Here is a 25630-nt window from a genome sequence, read left to right on the forward strand (position 1 = left end):
GTCAGGCTGAAGGCAATAAGAGATTCAAAAGGGCAAAGCTGGGAAATTGATATACAAAGAGAATGAGAATTTTAAATCTGAGACACTCGGAGCTCCAGAACACTCAAATATCCTTGTGTTGTCCTCTAAAAAATGGCACAGGAACAATCCTGATAATGGATGAAACATTAAATTCTTGCAACTTCTTTATCCTCATGACCTCCCAAATCACTTCATAAGTAATGATTGTTTCGGCTATAATCAGTTTCATTACAGATGATCCTACATCAGTCATACAGTGCACAGCAAGATCCCAATTTAGCAGCAGGTTGACTAATCAGTTTTTGTAGGATTGGTTGGAGGGGGAATTTTGGCCAGGATCTCTCTTGGTCCCAGAGAAATACAAAGCAATTTTTAATTTCTTTAGCTGACAGGCTGATTAACCTCCCTTTTAAATATTGCCACTAATTATCTCAATCTTACAGCGATCAGATTCATCACCACTTGAAAAAGATTAACTATGAGATATTAAACACATTCTGCTGGATGTATTGCTACACCTAGCCACTCAGGGAGAAAAAAAATGCTGATTTTTGTTTTCATTTTACTTGCTGCCTTTTTTTTAATCTTAATATCTTTACTTAGGTTTGAAGTGAAAAGGTCACCTTAAAACAATAGCACTTCAGAAATTTGTATCACATCTGTGTCTCCAAGCTCAGTCATTGAATATATTCAAAGGGCATTATTGCACCAAAGGTGCAGAATAGGTCCACCAGAATGTTACTTAGGAAGCTGTGCTTCAGTGATGAGGAGAGACTGGGCAAGCCTAGCTTTGTTTTCTTTAGAGCTGAGGAAGCTGAATGGGGATTGGATAGGACTATATAAAATTATGAGGTGTATAGACAGGGTAGATGGTGCTTTCCCTGAGCAGAGGTGTCTATAACCTGGGGGCATAGGTTTGAGGCAAGGAGTCGGAGATTTTGAGTGGACAAAGAATTTTCAACCTGAGGTTGACATCTGGAACACAATGCTTGAGAGGGTGGTATAGGCGAGTCCTCTCACAACACTTCAGCAGTTTTTACATGAGCACTTGAAACACCATGGCATAGAAGGCTTTGGGGAGAGTGCTGGAAGATGGATTGGTACAGACAGGTGGTCGATGTCCGGCACAGACACAGTGGGCCGAAGGTCCTGTTTCTATGCTCTACGGCTCTCTGACTCTATGAAGAGCACAAATGCACTGAAGCAGCTTGGTAAACAAAGGGAGGAGAGGTAAAACAAAGGATATGCTGCTAGCCCTGGGTAATGGGGGACGTGAGGAAGAGTTTTTGCTGTACAATCCAGCTGATGCATTTCACTTATGTTCAAAGTATCCCAAATCTTCTCCTCACCAGACACATGATATTCACTTGATTTAGGGTAAAATGCACTCCAGATGTTTACAAGTATTTGTTGATCATAGACCTGCATTAACTGGAAACTACTGAAAAATAATCATGTGACAATTTATTCCTTTTTCCACTGTTGCTTATACATGCACAGACATAACTGCTGTTACCTTGAGTTTAGTACAGACAAATACAATCAGCCAAAGCTCACCCAAAGACAAAGTTACATGGATAGGAAAGGTTTAGAGGGATATGGGCCAAATGCAAGCAGGTGGGACTTGGGACCAAGCTCAACTTATATATGATGGACTCTTGACCTCAAAATCTACCTTGTTGTGACTGCATCTTATTGTCCGCCTGCACTGCACTTTCTCTGTAACTGTAACACTTTATTCTGCATTCTGTTATTGTTTTACCTTGTACTATCTCAATGCACTGTTGTAATCAATTTATCTGTATGGATGGTATGCAAGACAAGTTTTTCACTGTACCTCAGTACATGTGATGATAATAAACCAATTTACCAATTTAACTTCGTCAGCATGGATGAGTTGGGCTGAAGGGCCTGTTTCCGTGCTGTATAACTCTCGGACATATGTCCTCACACTGCCTCTAAGTACTTTATTTTGAAAGAAGAACTTATGAAGTGTAGAACTGACAGGTGACAATGGAAACAATAGACCTGTTGATGGTTACCATGCCTTAGTATCAAAAGCTCACATTTACACAGCACCTGATTAAAAAAATCTAAAATATCCCAAGTTGTTCACTGGTATTACAGACTAAAGTTCAAAATATGCCACATAAGTATGATCCATTGAGAGAGGTCAGACAGCTTTCATTCCATCAAAGAAGCAAATGACAAGGGATTTTGACAGTTGAGGAAACTTAAAGGGTCAATCAAATTCTACCAAATCATAAACCAAACTGCTACCAGGCGTCAGTGTGATACTGGTCCTCAAGGTGGTGGGGACACGGTAAAAGGCAAGGTAGCAGCTCTACCTGTCACCAAGTCCCTGGCTCATAAAACAAGGCTGGAAGAGTCAGCTCAGTGTTGGGAAGTGGAGAGTTGGGTGCAGAAGTGTACCCTACAAGTGCCATTCAGCATGCAATGCCCTGTAATTAAAACTGGGATGCTGTGCACTTTTTCCTCATCCTGCTATCAGTGTTCACAGGGTCAAAACTTCAGGAACTATTGTTGACATTGATGTGGTACAGCAAACTAAACCGTTAAAAACCAGATGAGAAAAAAATTACCAACACCTTGATAGCAATATAAACTTTAAAGACAACTTAATAATACAAACATTGCAGGCTTTGGTTTTTTTTACTGAATTTAGCCAGTGCTGCAGCAGCTCTCTTGCCTTGGAGCCACTAACAAATTCTGCACACATGCCGTGAATGGCCAGGACCAGTCAGCATTCAGAGGATTAATGGAGGTTACTGGCTAGATGCCTCCAGGTCCAACTCTCAGACACCGCTTTGGCCGTAGGAAAGGTTAAAGGTTCAAATGCAAATGACGTCCAGGCTGTGTTCCTTTGTCGTAGCATTCCAATTGCAACAGACATGTTTGGTTTCCCAACTCCCCACTCCCTAGGTTCAAGTTTTCAATTATTTTAAAATTCACAATGACATTTCTCCTCCATTCATTTTCAATGTTTAAAAAAAGCAAAAAGCTTAAGCATAGCTATTAAAAACAGCAAAAGACAAAATAAAGTCCTGTTCAAAAGGAGTTATGCCTGTGACAGATTAATTAACAAATTTAATAAAGATTTATCGATTTATTAGTCAAAGCCTTAAGCGCCTTTCTGCAATCGAGGACATTTGTAATACCAAGTAAGCCTCTTCAAATTAATATATTCCATGCAGGAACTTGCTGTGATCGAACAGCTTTTACCAAACTCATCAAATGCTGCCCTCTTGTGTGTAGCTGGCAGTTTTACCACCACGCAGCCCTGAAGCCCTGTGTTTCTCTTCAAAATGAAATGTGAAGAAATGATTCTCTACCTGAATGAACCTCCCCCAGAGTCGTTGAGCTTGGTTTTCTGACTGGTGCAGAACTGGAGGGATTCTGGAAGACCTTTGATTCCTTGCACCGACTGCGACTTAACCACTGAGGACAGAAAGTAAGATTTGGGTTGGCACTGTGCCTTATCGCAAGCTTCCAATTTTACTAAGTTCTTTGAGACCAATGGAATATTTTGGAAGTGCTCCAGTCTTTATGAAAGGGTCATTGCATTTTATGAACAGCACAAACCGACCAACAGCCCACCTCATTTCCAATTTCATCAAAAAGAAAATAACTACTGCGCCTCGGAGCCAGTGTTTCTGCTGGTGTCCACATGGGAACAGGGTAGGAGGCGAAACCTTGGCTAGAAAGCAACAACACAGTTCTTATTTGTACCATGGCATGATATCTTTACTAACCATCTGAGAAAGCAGCCCAAACATTTGGGAGAAGAATGCAGACAACATTACACACACTGGGTTTACACTTGGAACATCCACCAAGATTATCTGTTGGTTTGAGTTTTAAACTGCAATCCTTTGGTCCAGAGGCAAAAGCATTACCAACTGTGTACCCAGAAAGATGGTTACCAAAGCTGGACTCACACAACCTCTCTCAGTAATTGTTCTTTTCAGTGAAACATGCTTTAGAGCATCCCTTTCATTCTCTCTTCTTCATGCTCCCTGTGTCATCCTGCCACTGCTTTGGCAAAGCTGGGTTTCCAAACTTGGCCACAAACATCTCTTTCTCACTGTCTAGCATTTACTCCCTGCAGCTAAAAAAAAACCAAGGACTCAAGATGCAGTGAATCACAGTTTATATTCACACTGATATAAACCCTTCGCCTTAGACTTCACATGCATCGCAATCCCAGCTGAAACACCTCGTTCTTGTTAAGAAATTACATGGAACTGTTCTGAAGGCATGAACCATCACTCCATTTTAATGTGATACTGATTACATGTCTATGAGTTTCTGGTTTCATCTCATGGCTTAAAATGGATTAAAATAATCTTCCTGAAAATGTCAGCAGTACCTTCTCCCCCAGGCTTACTTATGCACAGCTCCCAGGTTACCTCTGTGATTCAGTACTGAGTTCAAGGATTCCAGAAGGGGAGTACAATCTGGTGCAGTGATTACAGCCTGCCCATAGTTTTCCTGAGTGGGTTTTTGAATATATTGCAAGCAAAACACGAAAAGCCCAACGGCTTTTATTTTATTGACTGACAAGTCCATCTAATTGGTACCACTTGGATTCTTACCGGAATCTGATTTCAACGATGAATATCCAGCGTACAACTGGACATGCAGCTGGATTCAATGGTTCTGGCACAAACCTCCCCACCCACTCGCAATCCCCCCCAAGACCCTAACTTTATATACTCACCAAGGGCTCTGCACTTGGGATTTACAGACCACTGCGAGTATGCCAGTGCAACGACTGCCACAAGCCCCAAAGCCATTTCACTGCTCTTTCCTCTCCTGGTTCAGTCCCCACCATCTGCCAAGGCTTTATTTTTAAAGTACAGTTACATGGTACAAAGTATTTACAGCAGAGAATCAGGCTATTCAGCCCTCCCTCGACATGAGCTGATCCCCAATGTACTCCATTTAACCTTTCAATTCCTTCCTCTCTGATGCTCAGGGAATTTTCCTTTATCTGCCACTAGGCTATTCACCTTTGTTATTAATTAGGGGAGGTAAATGCAAGAATGGCTGGTGGGCAGGGTGTCAAAGCAGTTAAATACTGGATTAGTAACCAGTTCTGGACATTAAACCAGAGATGTGGGTTCCAATCCCATCACAGCTGCTGGGAATTGCAGTGAAGAATCTGACAGGTGATAGGGAGAAGGCAGGGGAGTGGGAATGGTTGTATTGCTCTTGCATGGAGTCAGTATGGACTCGAAAGGCCCAATGGCCTCATAGATTTAGACAGTACGGAAACAGGCCCTTCAGTAATTCATCCACACCAGCTACGGTACCTACCTAAGATCATCCCATTTGCTACTTTTGGCCATATGTCTCCAAACCTTTCCTATCCACATACCTGCCTAAATACCATTTAATCGTTGTAACTGTACCCACCTCTACCACCTCCTCCGGCAGTAAGTTCCATACACCCACCACCCCTTCTCTTAAAAAAAAACTTTCCGCTCTCACTTCAAACTTATGCCCTCCAGTTTTAGACTCCCCTACCCTGGGAAAAAGACTATCTACCCTATCTATGCCCCTCATAATTTTATAAACCTCAGCCTCCTCTGCACCAGGGAAAACAAGCCCAGCCTATCCAATCTCTCTCTGTAACTCAAGCCCTCGAAGTCCAGCCTTCATCCACTCTGGAAATTAAAAACAGAGTAAAAGACAAAAGGGGTTACGGTGCAAAGTAACAGACTGTCTGGAGCAAAATACTCATCGAAAATTGCTGAAGTGAAAGGAATATGAAATGAAAATTCTGGAAATGGTTATTACAGTATTATACAGCTTCTCACTTTCTCATCTCCACACACCATCCCACCTCCACTACCCCGTCCTGCCCACCCAAACCTTCCCTGCATCTTAAAACCTCAAATTCATAGCTCTGATGAAAAGTCATCAACTTTAAAGAAAAACTTTTGTTTCTTTCTCTACATGTAATTGTATGACCTACCTCTGGTATTCACTGAAATTTAAAGTATAAGGAGTGAGTTGATTTAAGTTTAAGTTACTAAAAGTTGAAGTAAATGAAAAGGAAGGTAATTGCATAAACAGTCAACAAATATTTTATATTTCTCTTCAGGGTGGACAACACCAAAAGATAGTAAAGATTACATGAAAGAGTACTCTACAAACCAATGGGACAAACCCAAACAACTCTGTCAAGGCCTTTCAATATTCGGTAGCTTTCAATGAGATCCCCCCCTCATCCTTCTAAACTCCAGCAAGTACAGGCCCAGAACCATCAAATGCTCCTCATGCGTTAACTCTTTACAAGGTTAATGGCAGGACTCTTAGCAGTGTGGAGGAACAGAGGGATCTTGGGACCAAGTCCATAGATCCCTCAAAGTTGCCACGCAAGTAGATAGGGTGGCTAAGGTGGCATATGGTGTGCTGGCCTTCATTAGTCAGGGGATTGAGTTCAAGAGCCACGAGGTAATGTTGCAGCTCTTTAAAACTCTGGTTAGACCACACTTGGAGTATTGTGTTCAGTTCTGGTCGCCTCATTATAGGAAGGATGTGGAAGCTTTAGAGAGGGTGCAGAGGAGGTTTACCAGGATGCTGCCTGCATTGGAGAGCATGTCTTATGAGGATAGGTTGAGTGAGCTGGGGCTTTTCTCTTTGGAGTGAAGGAGGATGAGAGGTGACTTGATAGAAGTGTATAAGATTATGAGAGGGATAGACAGAGAGGACAGCCAGCACCTTTGTCCCCAGGGCAGCAATGGCCAATACCAAAGGACATCAGTTTTAATTTTAGGTGAGTGGAGGAAAGTTTAGGGGAGATGTCAGAGGTAGGTGTATTTTTCTTTTACACATAGAGAGTGGTGGGTGCCTGGAACACACTGCCGGGGGTGGTGGTAGAGGCTGATACAATAGGAACATTTAAAAGACTCTTAGATAGGCACATGGATGTTCTGTAAAATGCATCACCTCACACTTGTCGGTATAAAATTCCATTTGCCATTGGTCTGCCCAACATTCCATCTGATCTACATCCTCCTGTAGCTTCAGACAACCTTCCTTGCTATCCACACCACCACGAACTTTTGCATCATCTGCAAACTTCACAATCATACTTCTCATGTTCACATCAGAGTCATCAATGTATATCACAACCAAGGGTCCCAGCACCGATCTCTGCAGTACACCACTGGTCAGTGACTTCCAATCAGAAAATCATCCTTCACCACCACCCTCTAACTCCTATCACCAAGCAGATTTAATATCCAATTAGCCTGCTCATTTTGGTTCCCATGTGCCTTAACATTCTTGACCAGCCTATCATGTGGGACCTTGTCAAATGCCTTACTGAAGTCCGTTAAGTTAAAATCGACAACCTTGCCTTATCAATCTTCTTTGTTACCTCCTCGAAAAACTCAATCAAGATAGTGAGGCAGGATATTCCCTGCACAAAGCCGGACTGACTATCCCTGATCAGCCCCTGCCTTTCCAAATGAACTTAAATCTTATCCCTTAAAATTTTCTCCAATAACTTCCCAACCATTGGTAGCCAGTAGTAACCTGGCTTATCATGCTGCCCTCCTTAAGGAACCACATTAGCAATCCTACAGTTTTGTGTTGCAAACGGACATGCAAAAATCCCTGTCAGTTGGGACCCAGCTATCTCTTCCCTTACTTCCCATATCAACCTGGGATTGATCTCATTTAGTCCTGGGGGTTTATCAACCCTTATGCATCCCAAGACACCTAACACCTTCTTCTTCTTAATACTTACATGTTCCAGATTATCTGCAAACCCCTACCTGAATTCACCATCTTCCATGCTCGTCACCTTCATGAATACAGATGATAAGCATTCCATTTGGGACCTCATCCACACCATGTGGCTCCACACATAGATTAACCACCTTGTCCCAAAGGGGACCCACTCTTTACCTGGATATACTTTTGCTCTTGATATACCTGGAATTCTTCTTAGGTCTTACCTGCCAAGGATATTTCATGGCCCTTTTTTGCCCTCCTAATTTCTTTAAGTTCTCTCCTACACACTTTATATTCCTCAAGAAACTCCCTCATTGCCTACCCCTGCCATGTGTTTCCATTTTCACCCCGATCAAACCTTAAGTATCTTTTATCATCCAAAGCTCCCTCATCTTCCCATCTTTGCCTTTCACCCTGACTGGAACATGCTGGCCCTGAACTCTTATTCTCTTTTAAAAGACTCCCACATCAGCTGTCATTTTACCCACAAGCATCTGCTCCCAATCTACTTTCGCCAGATCCTTTCTTATGCCACTGAAATCGTGTTCCCCCAATTCAAGACTAACTTGAGGGCTAACCTTATCCCTTTCCAAACTAACTTTAAACTTAGAGAATTCCAGTTACCGTTCACAAACTCTTCCCCCACCTGCCCAGTTTTACTTCCTAAGATAAGTTCGAGTCCTGCCCCATCTCCAGTAGGATTCTCCACATATTGTCTCAAAGAACTTTCTTGAACATATGACACAAACTCTGCCCCATCTAAGCCCCTTGCCCTAAGACGATCCCAGTCAGTATTGGGAAAGTAAAAATCCCCTCTTGCTCTTGCACCTTTCTGCAATTTGCTTAAATATCTGTTCCTCGAATTCTTGTTGACTATTGGGAGGCCTATAGTATAACCTCAGCAAAGTTACTGCATCTCTTTTATTCCCAAGTTCTATCCATATGGTCTTATGGAGAGAATATCCTGGAGGAATCATCCAAAGTTCTGCCATGATGTTCTCCCTGATCAGTGGTGTGACTCCCCCTCCTCTTCTGCAATTCCTGTCATGTCTGAAACTGCAATAGCCTGGAACATAAAGCCACTCGTGCTGCCCTACCCTCAATCACGTTTCCATAACTGCAATATAATTGGAATTGGTTCACTGTCACTTGTACCGAGGTACAGTGAAAAAAACGTGTCATGCATACCATTCATACAGATCAATTCATTACACAGTGCATTGAGGTAGTACAAGGTAAAACAACACAGAATGCAGAATGAAATGTCACAGCTACAGAGAAAGTACAGTGCAGGCAGACAATAAGGTGCAAGGCCATAACAAGGTAGATTGTGAGGTCAAGAGTCCATCTTATCGTACTAGGGAACCATTCAATAGTCTTATAACAGCGGGATAGAAGCTGTCCTTGAACCTGGTGGTACATGCTTTCAGGCTTTTGTATCTTCTGCCCAATGGGAGAGGGGAGAAGAGAGAATGTCCGGGTTGAGTCGGGTCTTTGTTTATGTTGGCTGCTTTCCCGAGGCAGCGAGAAGTGTAGACAGAGTCCACGGAGGGGAGGTTGGTTTCCATGATGAGCTGTGTCCTCAACCCTTTGCAGTTTCTTGCGGTCATGGGCAGAGCAGTTGCCATACCAAACCGTACCAATACAATTCTAACTGTTGATCCGTGCTCTAAGCTGCTCTGACACACCTGTGAGGCTCTTTGCACTGAACTAAATGCAGTTGAGCCTGCCAGCCCTCCTGTGCTCGCGAAACTGTCTCTAACTGCTCTGCCCACTGGACTTGCTCAATTTGTCCTCTACATGTTTCTCCCCACCTGCTGCACTGCTACAATGCTACCCACTCCACTGTCAAATTAATTTAAACCCTCCAGAATAGCATTAACAAACCCCCCTACGAAAATATTCATTCCCTCCAGTTAAGGTGTAATGTGTTGTGGATCTTGAGCTGAGAAGTGCATTCAAGACTGAAAAAGGTGGATTTTGTACTACAGGGACACAGAGTTCTGGGGATCGGGGGGGGGGGGGGGGGGGGGGGGGGGGCGTGCAGGTCAAAATTTGACCAGCCACAACCTTACTGAATGGTTGAGCAAATGAGAGGATGAACAGTCTCCTCCTGCTTCCACTTACGTTTTGTTCTTATGAACTGACAGGAATCACAGACAGGAAATATTTCTGCTGCAGGGAGTCTATAATTAGGAAACAATGTCTAAAAATTAGAGCCAGACCTTGCAAGAGTAATGTTGGAAAATACTTTCACACAAAGATGGTGAAAAATTAACAGGGTCTTCCACAAACAACAAAGGATGGATCATTTGATAATGTTCAAACCTGAGACTGATAAATTAATGTTCAGCAACAATGGAATAAAATTAGCCATGATTTTATTCAACGGAAGCTCAGAAGCTAAATAAAAGAAAATATTGGAAACAACAGGTCAGGCAGCATCTGTGGAACAAAAAACATTGCCAATGTTTTAGACTCTTGGTAAGATTTCCAGCACTACAGTCGTTTTGATTTTTGATTACTTGAGGCTCAGTGGCTTCCCCCTGTTTCTATGGCCCTGGTTTTGGATTGTCCCATGTGGAAATGTCCTGCACATTCAGCCCAAGCTTGAAGCATTCAACTTGTGGTGAATGGAATTCACTTCCAGGCTCAGCAACCAACCTGCACAGAGCTGGGCAACTTCCACCAGGGCAGAAGTTGAGATATTATGGCTGTGTTTAGCATCCCTGGGTGCATTAAAACAATGTTTCCTGCTCTTGGATCACTATTTGCTCGTGTGTTGAATTTCATGTGATGGTGAGGTGAATGCATGATTGAGCTCAACAGACATGCACTCCAAACTGTTAGCAATGTCCTTGCCCAAGTCATCAAGAATTGCACTCAGTTCAACCACCACCTCGGATTCAATTGAGAGAAATTCAAAATACAAGCAAATAAATGGTTGTGTGAGAAGGAAATCGCTCAGTGTGAAAATGTGATTATATCAAATGGGGGCACCTTCCTCTCTGTCGCTCCTCACTAACCACACCCACCACACAGTACAGGTGAGCAATGTGCCAAGCAGATCAAGTCACAGAAGGAAAGTATTTGGCTGATTAAGTCTATACCAGCTCTTGGTAACACAATCTAGTCAGTTCCACTCTCCCAATGTTTCCTCTGCAAATTTTTCTCTCACAAATATCTAGTACCCTTTTGGAACCTCTGACTGATGTTTCTATCAGTCTCACAGGCAGCAAGTCCAGATCATGGCCACAACGTGTTTAAAAACTTACTCCCACCTCCTCCCTTTGCTTTTTTCACCTCATCACTTGAAACCTCAGCTCCTCCTGTCGAAACTTTTTGTTGAAGCAAACCTGTTCTACAAATGGAGTGTTATGGGGGGGGAAAAATGAAACCCCTTTTTTGGGTAAGAAAGATGCTGAAGCAGTGTACAACCTGAATGGTGAGAGACTGCAGAGCTCGCAGATGTAGAGGAGTCTGAGTGTCCCAGTGCATGATTTCTAAAAGCTAGCGTGCAGGTACAGAAAGTAATAAGGAAAGCCAATAGAATATTACAATTTATTGCAGGGGGAACTGAATACATAATTAGTGCATTATACAGAAAAGAGAAAAGATAAAACAAAGGAAGGAATGAGAAGAAAGAAAAACAAATGTTGCTCCGATAGTTCATTTTCACAATCTCAGGACTTCCCAAAGTGTTTCTCAATAATAAGACAAGCCATTTGCTCACGGAAGTTCTCACAAACAACATGATAAACACAGATCATATGTTTCAGATGACAGCTGAAGGATGAATGTTGACAGACAACATGGAAGTTCCGCTGATTTGCATGTGGTTCCTGCCTTCTCATCGCTGCTTGCAATGTTTCTTTGGAATGAGGAACAGTCAAGGAACTGTGCCCTTCACCACTGAAGGGACATCAGTGATTCAAATGCAAAGCTTTGATAAACCTCACAAGAAAAAAAAACCACAGTAAATTCAAACAAATAAAAAAAGCAAACATTACAGTTGCTGGAAATGTAAAATGAAAACAGAAAATCCTGAAAAGATTCCAATTGGTGAAGAGAGTTGAGCTAAGTTAATGTCACAGATTCATGATCTCTTTTCAGAATCCTACATTCAACAATAATTTGCTCAACTTTAACCTTGGATGAATGTCACAACTTGGTGTTTACATAGGGCAACAAGCTCATAAGTATCTTTTCCTGTTGCAAATAGCAAAGAGGAAAGCGATGACTTACACAAATTAGTCCGTGTGTCCTTTTCCTATCTATTACTTCAAATCAATCAGATTAGCATTGGCTCTGAGGGGGAATACTTATTTATATGGACATCCAAAAGGCACCTGATGGAGGTCCCTCTGAAGAAACTGCAAGATGAAGTTGAAGCTTCTGGAACTGCAGGTAAATTATCGACCTGTTGGAAGTTGCTGGTCAGAGGGAGGCATTATAACTAATTGAAGGATGTGATAAGCTGTTTTCCACAAGGATCTTTGCGGGGCAGGCATCAATTCACTCCATTTGTTAATGGTGAAAAGTTAAGGGGGTCCTACAGAGTCCACATAAAGACTTCCAATTAAACGTTACGGGCAACACAGATACTTGATCACAAGGATGATGAAATAGCAGCCCTCACATCGAGACGACGAAGGACAAGTAGGTAGTAATAATGCTAAGCTATAGAAAGCTCTGGTTGGATGAGTTGGGAGAGATACATCAGTTTCTGAAGGCATGCAGTGGAGTTTTAACAGAATTGTTAAAACTAGGATAGTATTTAGAAGACTTAAGGAACAATTTAATCAAAGTTTACAAGATATTTAAAAAGAACTGATAATAGAACTGTGGAGATTTATGGACACAGCTCAGCACATCACAGAGATCAGCCTCCCCTCCATGGATAATTATATTGGCTGCTTTACCGACGCAGCGAGAGGTGTAGACAAAGACCCCACCCAGCCCCGGACATTCTCTCTTCTCCCCCCTCCTATCAGGCAGGAGATACAAAAGCCTGAAAGCACCACTAGGCTCAAGGCCAGCTTCTATCCCGCTGTTATAAGACAATTGAACGGTCCCCTAGTACAATAAGATTGATCAGCAGAGTTCATTTTAAATCTGAGACTGATACTTTTCAAAAGCCAACTGTTGCTGCTGATGCTGAAATCCGAGAAGAACGCAGAAAATTCTGGAAATATAATCAGGTCAAACAGCAGCTGTGCGGAGAGAAACAGAGCTCATCTTTAAGGTCAATGCCCTCTATTCATATTTTTATTAACAAAAGAAGGGATATTGGGGCAGTGTGGACCTTGGACTTGGGTCACAAATTAGGCACAATCTCAGTGGTGGTGCACAGGCTCAACAAGCTAAATAATCTTTTTTTTCCAAATCAAATCTTTATTAGTTTGCTTTATTAAGTGGTGGGATTGGTAGCAGAGCAAGGCTGAAATTTATCACAAAGGTTTGAGATGGTTTTATGACTCATTAATAGCGGGTTAGTACTGATCATACCTGGTCTGATGGATGGGGTAATCACCATTGGCAATCTCACTTGAGTTCCTAAACCAACAGATTGCCTCTTCAGTGTCTGTACTGGAGACTGGACGATCTGTTAAAGAGCAAGTGCAGTGAGATTTTGAAAGAGAACACCATTGCACACAATATTCTTCACTCCTTGTAACTGAGGGCTTCCAAGTCCACTTGTGACGGTATCTTGCTCAACCTGCTGTTCATACTGTACAGCTACTTACATGCATACATTGGCCTTTCAAAGAAATACAGCTTATTGGGCACAGGGGAGCATTTTACTGGAGGACAATGTTTCTCCTTCATACCAGACAAATACAGCATTATGAAAATAGTGCACACGTATCAGATAAACAGCCAGCTTCTTCAGCATATAAAGCAGCATGGATACTGCAGTTTAAATGCATAGCTTTTCACTGAAGCCAAAATTCTACTCTCCCTCCAAATTAAATTTCTTGGGAAGCCTGCAGGGTAAATCTCAGCCAAGAGCAGAGTTTGCATTTTAGTGAAACAGCAAAATTAAACAGCAGATTCCTTCCCAGCATAGTTCATTGATTGAGCTCGGGTACAACACCAAGTTCACCGATAAAGGGGAGTGCCACATCCTCTGCCCCTGAAAGAAGGGCATTTCTCATGGTCCCATACCCCTTTGGAAAGGGAACCCCTCCATCCCGTGCCCCTTGGCGAAAGGGGCACCTCAATGTCAGTGCCTATTATTGTTTAATAGTTGAATTATTTTCCTGTATGTTGGAATTTTTTTTATTTGGTAATGGTAAGGTTGCTGATGGATTACTGGGTCAATAACCACAAATCAGCAGAAAGATTACAAGACTTTTGAGTCCACAGCAATATCTTACTAACTTGATTTTAAACTTCCTTCTGAAATATTTCTCAGTTCAAACAGGATCAAAAGGTTGCTCGAGCCAATGCAGCACATAACACAAAAGAGGGTCGGTCAGCCTTCTTGTTCAGACCAGCGCCACACAAGAGCTATCTAGCTCGCCCCACTCCCTCCACTATGATCCTATAAATTTTTACTTCCAGATTTTTATCCACCTCCCTTTTGAATGCTACATTCCACCTCCATCACTACCCCAGTCTGCCTCCATCACTACCCCAGTCTGCCTCCATCACTACCCTGGCAGTAGTCCAGACGCTGATCACTCGCTGTTGAAAACATTTTTCTTCAAGTCACTTTTGGTTGTTTTCCCCATCGTCTTCATTCCTGCCCTTGACCCAACCATCAATGCAAACAATTTCTTACCATCCCTCACCATTCAGAACATGCCCTCTTCTTCTACTACTAGTGGGATGGAGGTACAGGAGCCTGAAGACCCACACTCAACGATTCAGAAACAGTTACTTCCCCTCCGCCATCAGATTTCTGAACAATCCATGAACACTACCTTGCTATTCCTTTTTTGTTGCACTATTTATTTATTCTGTAATTTTTAGTAATTTTAGGTTTTTGCACTGTACAGCTGCCACAAAACAGCACATTTCATGACATACCGTCAGTGATAATAAACCTGAATTCTGACTCTTGCTCTGTCTATACATTGAATGACTTTAAATACTTCCATCATTTGCAACTTCTGTTCCAAGGAGAACAACCCCAGCTTTCTCAATCAGGGCCAGTTAACTGAAGTCCCCTGTACCTGCAATCACTTTGGGGATAGCACAGTGACATAGTTAGTAGAACTGCTACCACACAGCCCCATTGGCCTGGGTTGAATCCTAAGCTCGGGTGCTGTGTATGTGGAATTTGGATGTTCTCCCTGTGACTATGTGGGTTTCCTCCCACATCCCAAAGGTGTGCAGGTTGGTACATTAGTTGGCCAATGTAAATTGACCCCAGTGTACAAGTGAGGGGTAGAATCTTGGTGGTGGTGGTGGGGGGGGGGGGTGTTGATGGCAATGTGGGGAGAATAAAAATAGCTGAGTGTAGGATGAATGTGGGTGGGTGCTCAGTGCCCAGCACAGACTCAATGGGCCAAAGGGCCTGTTTCTGAGGTTTATCATTCTACAACTCCTCTACACCCCCTCCCAAAGCCTTTGCATCTTTTTTGAGATGGGACATCCAAGAATGGACACAATATTCCTGTAGTGGATGAAACAGTGCTTTTGAGGGTGCATCATGGCTTGCTCTTATACTCTATGCCTCTGTTTATAATGCTCTTTTAACCACTTTCTCAGCCTTGCCATTTGGATTGAACTACATATGAAGAGAAGTTATGGCCCTTGTACCAACCTCTGGAATATTCCTCAGTACACTTCCTTCCAGCCCAGAATGCAAGCTGAGCAGCAGGGTTTGACAAGACACCAGAACACCACAGTAACCACTGACAAAGGTGCCCTGTTCTGCAAAACACTTAATTGTATTCACCAGCACATGTGAAACTTGTAATAAAGGGCACCCCATAAAATGCAGGGGTGCCTAACACTATTTCCCACTGTTTATGAAGGAGATGGGTAAAACAGATTGCAGGATTTATAGCTCACATATTTTAATTCTCCCCTCATTCACATCCTCAAACACACAACTGTTCTAGCTCAAAGGGCACCTCAGAAGAGCACTCAGTAAAAGTGCCCCCTATCCAGACCAAGCATCAAATGCAAGGGTTGGTGTGGGTTGTAGTTATGACTCAAAAGTTAATTTAGGACCATGAATTTATAATGGATACAAATGAAAACACTCTACCTTATGATGTAAACCCTTACATATTACTTTCTGACTGGTGAAATGCATTCAGATCTCCATCATTACTGTACTCAAACCATTTCAACCCTATCATTCCCCAAGATGTTGATGGAACTTCAAATTCATAATCCATGACTCTTCTGGTGCTCGAGACCAATGACTTTTACCGAAGATACACTTGTATCTCCTCCCAACATTTTAACCACTGATCACAGGCTCTTTAACACAACACTCTCATTTTAACATTTCCTCCTCAACTCCACCTGTTACCTTTTCTGACCTTCAGTATGTTGTAGTCACTTTCTGCTGGAAACCCTCCACCTTATATGAGCATTGGGAGAGCCATGGCTTAATTAGGGACAGTCAGCATGGCTTTGTGCAGGGCAAGTCACGTCTTACTAACTTGACTGAGTTTTTTTTGAGGATGTGATGAAAGTGATTGATGAAGGCAGAGCTGTGGACATTGTCAACATGGATTTTAGTAAGGTGTTCGACAAGGTCTCACATTGTAGGCTCATTAAGATGCAAGGGATCCATGATAACTTGGCCGTTTGGATTCAGAATTGACTTGCCCATAGAAGACAGAGGGTAGTGGTCAATGGGACCTCTTCTGGCTGGAGGTCTGTGACTGGTTGTGTTCTGCAGGGATCCGTACTGGGACCTCTGCTGTGTGTGATTTATATAAATGACCTGGATGAAAATGTAGATGGGTGGGTTAGTAAGTGCAGACGATACAAAGATTTGTGGTGTTGTGTATTGTGTAGAAGATTGCCAAAGGATACAGCAGGATGTAGATCAGTTGCAGATATGGGCAGAGATATGGCAGATGGAGCTTAATCTGGCCAAGTGTGAGATGTTGCACTTTGGGAGGTCAAATGTAGAGGGACAGTACACAGTTAATGGCAGGACCTTTAATAGTTTTGATGTTCACAGAGATCTTGGGATCCAATGTCCATAGCTCCTTGAAGATGGCTGCACATTGGTAGGGTAGTAAAGAAGGCATATGGCATCCTTGCCCTTATTAGTCAAGGCATTGAGTTCAAGAGTCAGGAAGTTGTTGCAGTTTTATAAAACTTGAGTTATGTCGCATCTGGAGCATTGCATTCAATTCTGGTTGCCCCATTACAGGAAGGATGGGAGGCTTTGGAGAGGGGACAGAAGGGGTTCACCAGGATGCTGCCTGGATTAGAGTGCATGTGCTATGAGGAGAGGTTGGACAAACTTGGGCTCTTTTCTCTGGAGTGGCAGAAGCTGAGGGGAGTTTATAAGATTACGAGAGGCATAAATAGAGTAGACAGCCAGTATCCTTCTCCCAGGGTCGAAATGTATAATGCTAGAGGGCATGCATTCAAGGTGAGAGGGGGAAGTTCAAAGGAGATGTGTGGGGCAATTTTTTTTTATTAATTACACAGGGAGTGTTGGGTGCCTGGAATGTTCTGCCAGGGTGGTGGTGGAGGCAGATACAATATGGGCGTTTAAGAGGCTCTTAGACAGGCACATGAATATGCTGAGAATGGAGGGATAGGGACTCGTATATGCAGAGGGACTGGTTTAGTTAAGCTTTTAATGACTGGTTTAATTAGTTCCGCACAACATTATGGGCCAAAGGATCTGCTCCTGTGCTGTACTGTTCTATGTTCATCTAGCAGTCAGATCAGGTGCAGAGTTTCCAGCAGAAACATTGACTACCCTTCTCTCTCCCAGATCCCAATAGACTGGTTTGGTTTTCCACTGCTTTCCACTTACAGTTCAAGTTCAGTCTTACTCCCAAAACTGATACACAGATCTGGACTCAACCTCACAATCTACCTTGCACCTTATTATCTACCTGCAATGCACTTCCCTGTAGCTGTGACACTTTACTCTGTATTCTGTTATTGTTTTTACCCTGTACTGCCTCAATGCACTGTGTAATGAATTGATCTGTACGATCGGTATGCAAGACAAGTTTTTCACTGTACCTCGATACAAGTGACAATAATAAACCAATTCCAATTCCAGATTCCCTTACTCCCATATAAAGCATCAGCCAAGATCACCACATACCAGACGTGCGCTCTTCCCTTGCCGCGTTAAATTGATGTGTGCATGTGTCACGGTGCTTGTCCCTGTGACTGCACTGACAGGACCAGGCTGTCGTATTCGTGCTGATGGCCCCGACGTGACAGTGGTAACAGTTGTCTCCGACTGCAATGTGGATATGGCCTGTGTAGGGACCACTGCTTGCAGATGCTGAGGTTGCTGATGCAGCTGGAGGACGCACTGCTGGTTGCGGACCAGCGACTGCCTCAATGCTGGCAAGCTTTTCTGGGAGGAAGACACAAAGTCACAAGGTTTAAATGATAAGCACATGTTGCTTTACAAACAAAATTCACTGCATTTTCTGTAGCAACGAAGAACAGAGGAATTACTGAGGCATGCAAGGCTTTCAGTTTCAATTACTATTTCAATATTATGGTTTTTCCCCGAGCCTTGGACACCCAGGTCTCTGCCTAAGAGAAAGGTTCCAGCAAGCAATGATATGCAAATTTCCAATTTTAGGTACTATTGAAGGACAGCAATCACCAACAATAAATGTGTTGAAACAGGGAAAGAAAGGCAACATGGTTTTGTTAAACTGAAGTCATGTTTGACTAAATTATTGGGATTCTTTGAGAAATAACGTGTTGTGGATAAAAGAGAACCAGTGGATGTGCTAAGTTTACCAGGTGGTCTTTGATAAGGTGCCATTTCAAAGATAAGTGTAAAAAATAAAAGCTCATGATATAGGAAGTACATATTGGTGCAGACTGAAAATTGGCTGGTGAACAGGAAATAAAATTGGCATGAATGGGTCTTTTTCTGGATGGCAAGTTGTAACAAGTGCTGTGCCATGGGGATTGGTGCTAGGGCCTCAATTATTTTACAATTTTATATAAATGACTTGGATAAAGGTACCTCAGATGTGGTTGCTAAATTTGTTGACAGAAAGAAAGGTAGAAAAATAAGTTTTGAAGAGGTAGATAGGTGAAAGGAGCGGACAAAGGTCTAGAGAACAGAAATTCATGTGGGAAGTTCTAAAATGTCTATTTTGGCAGAAAGGTATATTCTCTAAATGATGAGAAATTGCAGAAGGAGCTTGGGATCCCTGGAATGATTCACAAGAACCCTTATCACCACAGTTTAGCAACATTATGACCACTGATAAGATACGATTTCTTTATTAGTCACATGTACATCAAACACATTGTGAAATGCATCTTTGTGTTGAGTGTTCTGGGGGCAGCCCGCAAGTGTCACCACTCTTCCGGCACCAACATAGCATGCCCACAACTTCCTAACCCGTATGTCTTTGGAATGTGGGAGGAAACCCACGCAGTCATGGGGAGAACATATAAACTCCTACACAACCGTGTAAAATGGACTTCGGTTTTTTTTGTTCTAGTTGTGTTCTTTCTTGATCTAATTGTATATAATTTATGTAGACAGCCAGCGTCTCTTTCTCAGGGCACCAATGCTCAATACAAGAGGGCATGGCTTTAAAGTAATGGGTGGGAAGTTCAAGGGAGATAGCAGAGGGAGGTTTTTTACCCAGAGAGTGGTTGGTGCATGGAATGCGCTGCCTGGGGTAGTGTGGAGGCAGGTACATTGTTCAAGTTCAGGAAATTGTTAGATAAGCATGTGGAGGGATATGTGGGAGGAAGGGGTTAGATAGTCTTAGGCAAGGTTTAAAGGTCGGCACAACATTGTGGGCCAAAGGGCCTGTATTGTGCTGTACTGCTCTATGGTTCTATGTTTAAATTTATATTTTTCTTGTGAATGCTGCTAACATGATGCTTTGTGCCTGTGATGTTGCTGCAAGTAAGTTTATCATTGCACCTGTGCACACATGTACTTGTGCATATGGCAATAAACTCGACTTTGACTTTGAAAGGCAAGCATGCAGGTAATTAGAGAGATAAAGCACAGAAACCGGCCCTTCAGCCCACTGGGTCTGTTCTGACCAGCAACCACCCACTTACACTAACCCTACGTTAATCCCACTTTTACTCTCCCCACATTCTCATCAACTCCCTTTAGATTCCACACAACTATGGGCAATTTAAAGAGACCATTCCTAGCAACCCACATGTCTTTGGGGATGTGGGAGAAAACCGGAACAAATGGAAGAAACCCATGTGGTCACAGGACAAACATGCAAACTCCACACAGGCAGCATCTGAGTGATCCAAGAACACTGTCTCATTATTCCTTTTTTTCTGCACTATTTGTTTTTGTAATTTATGGATTTGTGCCTTTGCACTGCAACTGTGCCAAAACAACAAATGTCACATCATACGTCAGTGACAATAAATCTGATTCTGATCCTGACCCAAGGTCAGGATTGAACCTGGACCAGGGGCACTATGAGGCAGTGACTCAACTATAAGGCTGTGCCACCCCTAGGAAAAGCCAGTGTGTGTACAGGGTCAATTCGATAAGCTGCAGTGGATGCGAAATATGGTATCCGAGTTGAAAAGAGGATAGGGGGAAAACTTCACCAAAGGAAGTTAAATGGAGAATGAATAATAAAAGGAGGAGGAATTTGTTTCTTCTCTTTCCCAGTTCTAATAACGGGTTGATGACCTGAAGCATTAATTGTGCTTCTCTTTACACAGATGCTGCCTGACCTGCTGAGTGTTGCCAACACTTTCTGTTTTTATTACAAAATGGGAGTGTGTGTATTTGCCATTGGTGAGACTACATGTAGACGACTGTGTACAGTACGGTCTCCTCATTAAAGGAAAGATGTTGAAGTACTGAAAGCGGTTCAGAGAAGGTTTACTCCATTATACCTTAAAAGAAATAGTTGGACAGGGTCAGTTTGTATCCAATGGAGATTAAACAATTAGAAATCCAAGGAATGGGTATCAACAATACAACTGTTGTTCAATTCGATAACCTTAAGTGGATTCTGAAAGAGGACGTGGGAAATAAAGGTTCTGGTACATCAACTGGGGCTGCTTAAGATGCAAACAAAGTCTCCATCAGGGCCCCAACTATCTCCTCCCTTGCTTCCCATAGTAACCTCGAATAGATCTCATCTGGCCCTGGGGATTTATTCACCCTTATGCTTTCCAAGACATCCACCGCCTCCACCTTCTGACATGCTCCAGACAAGGAACATACCCCTTCCTGAACTCAATGTCCTCCACATCCTTCTTGGGTGAATGAGGTGGTGACTGGTGATTGATGGATAATCTATCACTCACTCTGTTATTTTCCCCGACCAAAAGCAGCACATTTATTTTCCAATTTAGCCATTAACAGCTGAAATCCTAGTGAACTTTCTCTGCAGCTTGTAGTGGTTGGATACTTGTGATCTTTATAAAATTCAGGAATATTAAAGCAAATTAGCATCAGCTTCAATCATTAAAGCAAATTAGCATCAGCTTCAATCACCCATAATACCACAATAAGCAGGAACAGGGGAGGCCATTCAACCCCAAGCCAGCTCCGCCATTCAATAGGTCCATAGCTGATCTGACATTCCTCAAGTCCACTTTCCTGCCCTTTCCCTATCATTTCCTCACTGTTTAAAACCTTTTTCATCCTTAAATATACACAAGTATTCTGTCCCCACAGATCTCTGCCAAGGAGTCCAAAGGCTCACAACCCTAAGAGAAGAAATTTTTATATGGGCACCTCTTTACTGAGACTATGCCTGCTGGTGCTGGACTCTCCCATAAGATAAAACATTATCCTGCTTTGCCCCCTAAGAATCTTGCACGTTTCAATATAATCTCCTCATTCTTCTAAACAATGAGACGAGTCCCAACCTGTGTCACCTTACGTTGGAGCACAACACCTCCATTCCCCAGGAACATCCTTTTGAATCATCTCTAAACCGCCATCAATGAAATATCTTTCCTTCAAAGAGCATCCAAAATTGTTCACAGTGCTCTAGGTGTGGTGTCACTAGCATCTTGTACAGTTGCAGTAACCTCCTTGAAGGGCCAGCTTTCAGTAACGCATTGTGCACAGCTTTCTGCATTTCATGCACAAGGGCCTCCAAATCACTTTGTGCCACAGCTTTCTTTAATTTCCCTTCAATTAAATGGTACTCTGTTCTTTTGTTCTTCCTTCCAAAATGAATAACTTCACACTTACCCACATTATACTCCATTTGTCAACATTTGACCCACTCACCTCACCTATCAATAACTCTCTGGAAACTGTCTGTACCCTCCTCACAACTTGCTTCCCACCTATTTCTGGGCCGTTCACCTCCTTCCTCCACGTCAATGTATATTGTACATGTGATCCTAGTGCTGATCCCCCACAGTACCTCCTTGCTTGCAGGTTGCCAACCTGAAAATGACCACTGCCTCTTGCCTGTTAGCCAATCCTCTACCTACGCCAATATGTTACCTCCAACACTGTGGGCTCTTATCTTGTGACTTAACCTTTTGTGAGGCACCTTGCTGAACACCTTCTGGAAGCCTAAATGCAACGCACCTACGGTTTCCCTTCTATTCCCTCAATTGAGACTTTCTTGAAGACCTCTGATAGATCTGACAGACACAAATTCCTCTAGACACAACTTGATTAAATTAAGATTTTCCAAATGTGCTGCCATTAATTCCTCAACAAATAATTCTGACATTTTTCCAACAGAGATGGTTCAAGTTTTGTGGGACCAGCTCGAGGATTGTCTCAGTGCCAGGGTCCAACAATCTTAGCTGAGTGGCATTCAGCTCATGCTGCTCCTGCCCAGGGTACATTTGCAAAGACTGTGTACAGGGAGATTTCCTCTCTATCAAACTAGTGCTGTCCCTGCCCAGGGCGTATTTGAAGAGACAGTGTACAGGAGGTTTCCTCTGTATCTAGCAGCATTGTCTTACTATGAAGGCAGCTTCAGGGTGTCCAATTCTTACAGGACCTGTAGATGTACATAAAGCTCACACAGATGGCCGTTATAAAAATACATCCTGTTTCTACTTGTACCACACCTTGAGAAATGGCACCAGGTATGGCTGTGGTGATGATTTAAGCTCTGATTGAAGTCTGTTCGTGAACTCTTCTGGTTCAATTTTAGTGTCCTTCAAAAGAGAAAAACAAGATTGTTTAGTCACATTCACGGACGCTGCCTGGTTCAGATACCAGTGTCCTTCTCTTCCCGGATGCACAGCCATAAAAAGCACACAGAAAGGAAACACTTCAACCCGGACGTTTGGAACCCTTCCAACCTTGTTCCTGTTACCCATTCCCCACATCTTTTTGCTTGTTCGTCAACCAAATAATTCTATCTTGGCTCTATTCTAATAATAATAATAAAAAATTCTATCCCTGCTCTTTCCTCATATCACAGAGGTAAGTAGGAGAAGGCCAACTAGTTCTTAAAACATGTTCCACCATACCCAAGGCCACAACTCCTGCCACTGGGGACAGGGGCACAAGTTCCCTTCAGTTTACACATCATGCTGACTTGGAATTATAGCTTCACTCTTTCATTGTCACTGGGTCCATATCCAAGAATTCCCCATCCAACAATGTTGTAGGAGCACATTCACCACAGGGACTGCTGTAGCTTGTGAAGGCTGCATGCCACAACCTTTGAGGTCAATAAGCAATGAAATGCTGGCATAAATAATTAATGTGATTCATATTAATTCATTTAAATCCCCTGATTTACAAAAATCTGCCCACCTGAGATGTAGAAGTAATTGGGCCAGCATCAGTTAGTATTTGCAGGAGGACTCCAAAATTCTATTAAACTTCATCAAGATCTATTTTGTCCATGAAGATTAGTCTTAAGTTTTAAATCAACTCCCTAACCAATGAGGGTGCCTCAAAGACCACAAGCACACAAACTCCTCTTGTGCACCAGTTCTCCATAACCCTCAGTCCCTCAGGGGACCCGCATGTAAGCGGATGTGAGAAAAAACTCAGAGCAGTTGGATCTGGGATTCATTGCCTGTGAAGTGTGGTGGAACAGTGTGAATCAGGACCTTCAAGAGGAATTGGACTGGCGCTCAAGAGAAAATAACCTGGGGAGAAAGGGGCAGTGGGTCTGTCAGGAGCCAGTAGAATCAACAGGCCATGTGGCCTCTTCCTGTTTTGTAATGGTTCTATGATTCAAGTCTCCACAATTGCCAAAAATACTTCCCATCCACCCCTTCAAAATCTTAAAAGCCAATCAAAGTCGACCATCAGCTCATTCGAGTCTTTTCTCATAATCCCACATTTGAAGTCCAGATTTAATTATTTTAATTTGAAGATGCCTTTGCTTCTTCCCTGGGGTGTAATGCTCTGGAATCCACAGACAAAAAGCATGTATTGTTCTCTGTCTGAAAGGTTCAACTGACCCTGAAACAAACAGGCTTCAGACCAAGAGGCTACCCACCTGACACTCCACCACAGAGTTACAGATGAACCACCCAGCAGAAGAAATCTGTTGTTCTTCATTCTGAAAAAAAGTCTACATCCACTCAACCTTCATTGTGGTGGATGTAAAGTATCTTATGACAACCTCGTCCCTCAGTTTCACATCAATAACTCAATGTGACACTTTTGTAAAAAGGTCCCCAAAACTGCACACTGTGCTTCACGTGCACAATGGTGCTTCATTTACCAAGTGGACACCTGGTATTCCCTGAATCTCTCTCCCCTAGGTCCAGATCCCCCACCAGGGGAAGCAATCAGGCAGCTTCCGCCCTCTCAGTCCTACTCAGAATCTGTTACTTGTTAACAAGGTCACCTCTCAATCTTCCAAACACCAAAGAGTTGAACTCAAGCTGCTCAGCCCCTTCACCCGGCAGTCAACCTACTGAACCTTCCTGACACTACCGCCAGTACACGTGGAGACCAAATGCCTACTCTGGACTCCAGAAACATTCTCATCACCCTGTATGGTTGCATCAAAACTTCCCCATGTTTATACCTCCCACCCCCTGCAGTAAGGGCCAACACTGCACACTCCACTGTGACTCTCACCTGATGGCCAAGTACTTCAGAATGCCCCATTATGCAGAATAATATTCACATTTTCTAGCTGCAACCCTCTCTAAGGCGCTACTTAATAATTCACCCCGTTTTCTCCAGTTATGACACACTCTCCACTCTGCTGTCTTCCTCTACGACAGCACAACAGTCCATTCCAGCCCCAAATGAGTGCATCACTGGAGAACAACAGAGCCAAAGTATGCACTGCCGGATTTTACTGTGTATTACTGCCCAAAAATGCACACACTTAGTCCCCCTATGCAGGCAATATCACTGCCCTCCCAGCAACACACATTCATGTCACACACACCCGCCACTGCCCTCTTCCACAACTCAGCAAAATTCACACACTCCAGATTCACACTCAAACTGTGACAAAAGATTGATATTAACACCAACACAACTAGCAAAAATAAAACTGCTGAAATATCTGCCACTTGCCAACAAATCCTGAACCAGGCTTTTCACATTCCGAGAGGTGTCTGCAGACTGCCCGCTGTGTGACGCAAGTTTAATCAAAGTTGCTAGAAAGTTCTTGCACTTCTTAACGTTTTCCTGCATCTCCTGGATTTGAAAAGACAGAATCTATACAAGAATTAGAAGTCCTTCTTCTTCCCTCATCTCCTGAGTGGACACGCTAACCTGGGAAGA

At 42.9% G+C, this 25630-nt stretch overlaps 1 protein-coding gene across 1 annotated transcript in view; it reads right to left on the reverse strand.

Annotated features, from left to right (window-relative positions):
- Positions 1-25630, reverse strand: part of LOC127577453 (transcription initiation factor TFIID subunit 4-like) — a 282848-nt gene that overhangs the window by 217117 nt on the left and 40101 nt on the right. The window contains exons 5-9 of the mRNA XM_052028677.1: positions 25421-25543; positions 22987-23076; positions 18062-18322; positions 13300-13396; positions 3375-3480 (exon numbers count right to left, since the gene is read on the reverse strand). Coding sequence (XP_051884637.1) covers positions 3375-3480; positions 13300-13396; positions 18062-18322; positions 22987-23076; positions 25421-25543 — 677 coding nt within the window. The remainder of the gene's footprint in view (positions 1-3374; positions 3481-13299; positions 13397-18061; positions 18323-22986; positions 23077-25420; positions 25544-25630) is intronic.

The sequence above is a fragment of the Pristis pectinata genome, chromosome 13 (genome assembly GCF_009764475.1).
Source record: "Pristis pectinata isolate sPriPec2 chromosome 13, sPriPec2.1.pri, whole genome shotgun sequence".
Taxonomy (NCBI): domain Eukaryota; kingdom Metazoa; phylum Chordata; class Chondrichthyes; order Rhinopristiformes; family Pristidae; genus Pristis; species Pristis pectinata.